General features: G+C 38.2%; 1 protein-coding gene across 1 annotated transcript in view; it reads right to left on the reverse strand.

Moving 5' to 3' along the window:
• Positions 1 to 5,827: 5,827 nt before the first annotated feature.
• Positions 5,828 to 6,821, reverse strand: part of kcnv2.L (potassium channel, voltage gated modifier subfamily V, member 2 L homeolog) — a 4,858-nt gene continuing 3,864 nt past the window's right edge. Inside the window, exon 2 of the mRNA XM_018224020.2 lies at positions 5,828 to 6,447. Within this exon, the coding sequence (XP_018079509.1) occupies positions 6,166 to 6,447 (282 nt within the window). The 3' untranslated portion in view covers positions 5,828 to 6,165. The remainder of the gene's footprint in view (positions 6,448 to 6,821) is intronic.

Below are 6,821 nucleotides of genomic sequence, written 5' to 3' on the forward strand. Positions count from 1 at the left end.
GATTTATGGTGATAGTTCTGCCAAGCGCTCTGCTGCCAGGAGGCATCTTAATGCACATGTAAACACTGGAATCCCTGTTCCTCTTTTACTAAATGTCCTTTGCTCACAACATGAAGCAACAAAGCACCAATTACATTTTATTAGCGTGTTTTTTCTAATATACATTCTCCCTCACTAATTCTTAAACGCATCCAAGCTAATGAGAATACAAGTGCTCTCTCGTGTATACCTTCATGCAGAACCCTAATGCCCATGGGAACCCGTGTCTAGGCCTGGGCTCTGCTAATCTGTATTCACTCACATTTTTGAAAACTGTGCACCTTCACAGCGGATTAGACTCCCATGGCAACAGAAAAGCACTAGAATGTCTCTGGCTGAATTGTAAAATCATTCTTGATAGTGTTGTTTGCTTCATAACATATTATTGATAAACACAGTGCTTTGTTATGGTAAACCTTGTGTATTTCAGTAGCATGGATGTCATTTATATAAAATATCGATTTTTTTATATATTATAATTTGGGCAGAAAAGCTTTTTTCTTGATAGTTATATGATCTCTAAGCTTGTCATGTTCTGTAACATGAATGTAAAGGATTGCACAGTTTTTTATGTGTCTCAAAGCATCAGTCCGGATATTGTATTGAACACATGACCATAGGAAGTCAGTTTCTAACTGGCTACATGTATGGGATCTGTTATCCAGAAACCCTTTATACAGGAAGCTTCAAGTTGTGGAAAGGCCATCTCCCATAGACTCAATTTTATTCAAATAATCCAAATTGTAAATGATGTCCTTTTTCTCTCTAATAATGAAACAGAACCTTTTACTTGATCTAACCTAAGATATAATAAAAAACAATCTTTACTGGAAGTAAAACCAGCCTATTGGATTTATTTAATGTTTACATGATTTTTTAGTAGACTAGAGGGCAGATTAACTAAAGAGCGAACTGAGTTTTTCTGATGAATTTTCACATTCACAGTGACATTGCCTGTTTACTAAAAGATGATCAACACACTTCCCTAGCAAATTACCTTGTCGCTGAAGAACTTTTGTTGTATTTTTGATCAGGCAAACTATCGTAAATCTGCTAATTTAAAAAGTGTGAACATTTCGAACACGACCCTTTTCACCAATATCTATTTTGCCTGGTTATGACTGGCAAAATAATACAATGAAGCTACAGTACATACTCAACATTATTATGTTAGTGACATCATATCTTGTATTCCAAAAAGGTTATAAGCAAAAGACGAAACTCTGGCGTTAAGTGACATTATTTTTACAAGTTGTCACTATTAAACATATTTCATTTACACTTTTTGAAGTTCATGCCAAATTTGTTATAGGGTGGGCTCATGGCCCAGGATAATAGAGGATCCATGTCTTCATTTTGCTTCCTTGGATAAAAAGTGGCCACTTCCAGCAATCACTAATAAATACATACATATGACCTTTATAGACCCACAGAATTTAAATTGACATAGGCATAAGTAAGTTAATGAAGTATAGCTAGGAAGAAAGTAACACTAGAGAAAATTAGTTATGAAATTTTTACACCATCGAATCATTTCTGATGAAAGTACTCTAACATTCTTTTGCCAAGACCTAATTGCGCATTTTGATGAATATGCGTATACATCACTAAATAACTAAATCTAACTTACTGGTGCAAAGTCTGGGGGAGACTTCCGAAGCGAAAATTCGCACATAAGTAAATGTGCCCCTAGGTGTGAAGATACAAATTATGAAACAAAGCATTATCAGGAAAACCCCAGGTCCTGAGCATTCTGGATAACAGGTCCCTGTTCTTAATGCAGTATCTTGCAGTTCACATAGGCTCATCCTACTTCAGTTAAGTGAGATATCCTTTGGTCAAAGCATTACTCAAGGTGGCCATAGACGCTCTGATAATATCGTACAAAACTAATTTCCGTACAATATTCGATGAATGTATGGTGGGAGACAAGCTGATCGATATTGGCAAAAGACTTGGATATCAGTCCGCTCGTCTGGAAAATTTTGATTGGGTGCCTATTAAGGCACCCAAACATTGGCTACTGTTAGTGCTGAACCAATCAAATACAGGTAGAATTCTATTGTTTCTACCTGTGAATTGAAACAAATGATCTTTCTTGGAAAGATCTTTTCCAGGAAAGATCGTAATTGTAACGTCTATGGCCACCTTAAATCAGACTTCAGCACATCGATAGTAATAGTAATAGGCAATAATATCTAGGATCCCTTTGTGTTGCGCTTCCTTGAACAGTATAGTGTATAAGCCAAGTTTGCATGGATTCAACCCAACCTTCCTCATCCAGATTACCATCCAGCTCTGCCATTAACCTTGTGCACTTCAACTCACACTGGTACAACCACGAAGCATGCTAAAAAAGAATGGTGGTAGTGATGCACGAATGTGACCTGGCCAAAAATTTGCAAAACTGCTAAAATTCACCAAAATGCATCGAAGTCTATGGGGCATCAATTTTTTTGTTGCACGATGTGGGTGGCACCATTTTTTTCACCCATTGGAGTCTATGGGCATCGTTTTTGCATCGAAACTCAGTGAAAAATTGCACTCATAACTAGCGATAAGGCCAGTTTTATGAATATAGCTGCTAGCTTATAGATAGTTTATATCTTATCTGGGACATTAAATAAATGTTGGTTTTACCAAAAGCAATAAATGGTTTTGACATACTGCAATACGATTTTGTGTGGCTGTGTGCTATACAAGTTTTGTCTTATTGTGATTCTCACAGAGATATCACTGAGAAGCACAACCATGAGTTCAGCAGTAAATTCCCTTTGCCCTGCAATAAATGTTTTCAGTCAATCACAGCACAATTGGTGCACTTGAACACAGCTACAATGGTTGTCGCACTTGAAGGCTTAATTGTGTAACTGACCCTTGTGTGTAAATAACAAGGGCTTCACAAATAACTGATGATATAAAAGGTCAGATGCACAGTTTTTTAGAGCAGGTGGGCAATTTGCCATTTAGAATAATGGAAGGGCTACGGTTGAGTATGTAGGTGTTGCTTTTCTATAGAAGCAAGTTTAGAGAGAAAAGGGAAGAAAGTACTTTGCTGACTTTGTGATGGTCAATGGATGTGACAAGTGTGGATAAAGCTGTGAAGCTGCAAGGGGATGGCTCCTACAACAAGTCAACCATACCACAAAAGAGTAAAAAAAAAACTTGTAGAAAAGCAAGCTGAAGGTTTGGCCCTAATAGTCCCCTGACTTAAACGTGATTGAAGATCTGTGATTAGATTTTGAACATGCAGGATCGAACAAGAAGATCTTGGAATTAGAAGGTATCTCCAAAGGTGGCCAGAAATCCCTACAACAAGAACTGCAACACATACATGTGCAAGTATGTTGTTTTAGCACATTAATTCTTGCAGTAGTTGTTTAATACTTTTCACTTACACAATCAACTAAATATGTAATTTGGCAAGGGGTGCCCACAATTTTACTGAGCCACTAGGCACAGATTTGCAGAAGAGGAGGCATTGAGTTTATATGGATCCAGAAGAGGAGGCATTGAGTTTATCTCGATCCATTATCCTTCTATATATCTCATCAATGACTGCAACAAGTGTTTGTAGTAAGCACTGGTGTCAAAATTTGTATGCATAAGCACATGGGATAGTGAGCTACTTTAGTTACACTGGCTTCATTTTAAACTAGTTATGAATTAGAGCATGCTCATTCTGATTGGCAGCTAATAGAATATTCAAGAGGAGCCGGATCCTGAATTATATATAATTGTGTACATCAATCTAACTTTAATATGTACGTTTGAAACCAGATATTTAAACATTTACAAGCTACACATCAGATCTATGAAGCCAACATTAATCAAAGTGTTTTTGATTTCATCATTTCACTTGTTGATCAAACAATAAGGCTGAAAAGCATCCAGAATTGCCCCTGCTGCCTCCGATTAACTTGCACAGAAACTGAAAGAATCAATACTGGTTCTTTAGAGGCCAACAAAATGAAATCTCAGTTAAATAAGTCTAACTATTCAGATAAATATAACTCTCTGTATATAATTAACTCAGCTGTGCCCCCTCTTTTACTGCTCACAGTAAGCATGGGCTTCATTCCAGCCCCTATACTAGGGCTCTAGTTTTTTCCAAAGAGGCTCTCTTGGGAGTGGATTCTCTCTCAGCTTTTTTCATAAACACTCCAGATGAATTCATGTTGGACCCCTTTTGTGTTTCTGCACTGGAGTACTGTCCTACTATCTTCCCATGGCCTCATGCTCACCTACTAGAGGTCATTCAGTCTTCACACTAGCTAGGCCTCATCCAAACCTGTCTATTCTTTGGGGTCTCCTGTCCTTGGTTTTGAACGTACATCCATCCTTCTAACTGAGATCCATGTCAGATACACTGGGATACATAACATATTCCTTATATATTTCTTTATTGCATATTAAAAAAAATTCACGTGTATTGTAATTTTAAAGGAGGCTCAAGGGCAGATTTGAAAATTAAATTAACTTTCATTATGGTATAGACTGATTTCTTATTTGCCAATTTATAAACTGATCTTAAATTTTTAAAATTTTTATTTTTTTTCAAATTAACAAAAAAACAAAAAGGACTGCATTTCTTCTACAAAAACATTAGGAGATGGTTATTATGTGCATCCAATAGAACCCCAATGTTGATTCAATTACATCACTCAGTTGCTAAATAGTTCTTTATGTAACTTGCCTGTCACCCTGTTTGTAGTGTTATACGTGGTTTTCTGTATGGGACAAGTGCCTTGCACAGTGGTCCCAACTAGTGGCTCGTGAGCAACATGTTTCTCACCAACCCCATGAATGTTGCTCTCAGTGGCCTCAAAGCAGGTGCTTATTTTTGAATTCCAGGCTAGGAGGCATGTTTTGGTTGCAGAAAAAACAGATGTACTGCTAAACAGACTCTCCTGTAGTCAGCCAAATAGCAAATCACAGCCCTTATTTGGCACCTCCAGGAACCTTTTCATGCTTGTGTTGCTCCTCAACTTATTTTACATTTGAGTGTGGATCATGGCTAAAAAAGGTTGGGGACCCCCAGCCTAGCATATCCTTTTCTCCATAGATGCTTTGCCTAGCACACCTCCCACCATATAAATCATGCAGGCCTGGGCCAAGCCGACTGGGCGCCCTAGGCAACCCGGCCAGCCCAATCGCGCATGAATGCAACCCTACCATGTGCAAGCCTGCACGTGTGCACTTCCGCATTTGCAGCCGAAAGGCTGGGAAGGAAAGCAAAGGTAGACTGAAATAGTTGAGGGGAGAGGGAGGGTAGACTGAAAGAGGAAAGACTAAAAGAGGGGAGAGGGAGGGGAGACTGAAAGAGAGGAGGGGGGTGAGCGCCACAGGGCAGCAAATAGTAACTAGAGGTAGACAAAAGACTATTTTACAGGTACCTGCCAAGCGCCCCCCCCCTGTTGCTGAGCCCTAGGCAGGTGCCTCTTCTGCCTACTACTAGTTACGGCCCTGACCTCGTGCCTCTTAGAATACATTTATACAAGTGAGTACAATCTATTTCATAATAATGTCAATTGTCTCATAGAATTTTTAAAAGAGAAAGTCTATGTACTTAGTGATTTGCCTTTGCATATTCTAGAACTGCACTTGATCTAAGTAAATAAATAATGCCCAAATTACTGTTGGGTAATATACTGTTTGGCACCTGATCCAAAGGGAAGAATCACAGAGGTAGAGCACTTCATATATTGCGCAGAATCAATCTAAGAGCTGACCATTCTCAGAATGATCTGAAGAATGCAAATAATTTCTGTGTGTGTGTGTGTGTGTGTTGGTTCAATTATTGGAGTGTCTGAATGGAAGTTCAGAATTCCATGATCTATTTATAAGATTACTATATGTCTACTACTACTGCTACTATTATTACTACTATAGGTCAAAGTTTATCATTTATAATCTTGCCACAACAATAAAGAGTTGATATTGATACAGCCCAAACTTAAAATTCTTCTTTCTTCACAGCAGCTGTGGGAACTCTGATGATGAGTTTAAGAAACATTCCAACTCATTTTATGCCAAGTGCTTATGTTTGTTAATGTAAGTAGTAACAAGGAATCCTTCAGTTTCTTCAATCTAGATCATTCCTCACAAAGTGATGTGAGATGTTCATTAATGGTTGTGCCCTGCAGCATGCTGGGTTGGAGGTCTACAGCAACCTGCATTTACTTTCTGCATGGCTCTTCCAGTGAAGTGAACTTTTCCTCGTTTCTTGCGTATAGTTGTGTATTCATAGGACTTTAGTGTGGAGTAATAATCGGAAAATTTATTATACAAGATTGAGATTGGCATTCCATTTAGAATAATTCCAAAAGCAATGCAAAGAAAAGCAAAGAGTCTTCCAAGGTGGGTTTCGGGATACATGTCTCCATACCCCACAGTTGATATGCTGACCTGCAAATTAAGTGCAATAATATGTTAAAGGAATGACATGTTGGAGTGATATTGCATCTTTTTTCCATTCTAGTACAACAAGAGATTACAAATATTGCTATAAACTTGCACCAGGGCCGTTAACAGCAACTATTAGGCCTTTGATTTGCTGACTTGCAGTAGACTGATCAAAACTAAGCTGGGAGACTTTACTTTATGCAATGAAAGTGTACTTCAGGCTGCCCATCATGTAGCATTCTGTCGTTCAACAAAATAGCCGTTTACTTGAAATGTTGCTCAAAGTGGGCCTCTCTCCCTAATATTATTAGTAAAGGCACTTTAAGAAAACACTGGCAATGTGATTTATGAGAGGCCTGAACTGATAATCAGTTTCA

This window comes from Xenopus laevis, chromosome 1L (genome assembly GCF_017654675.1).
Source record: "Xenopus laevis strain J_2021 chromosome 1L, Xenopus_laevis_v10.1, whole genome shotgun sequence".
In the NCBI taxonomy this organism is placed as follows: Eukaryota; Metazoa; Chordata; class Amphibia; order Anura; family Pipidae; genus Xenopus; species Xenopus laevis.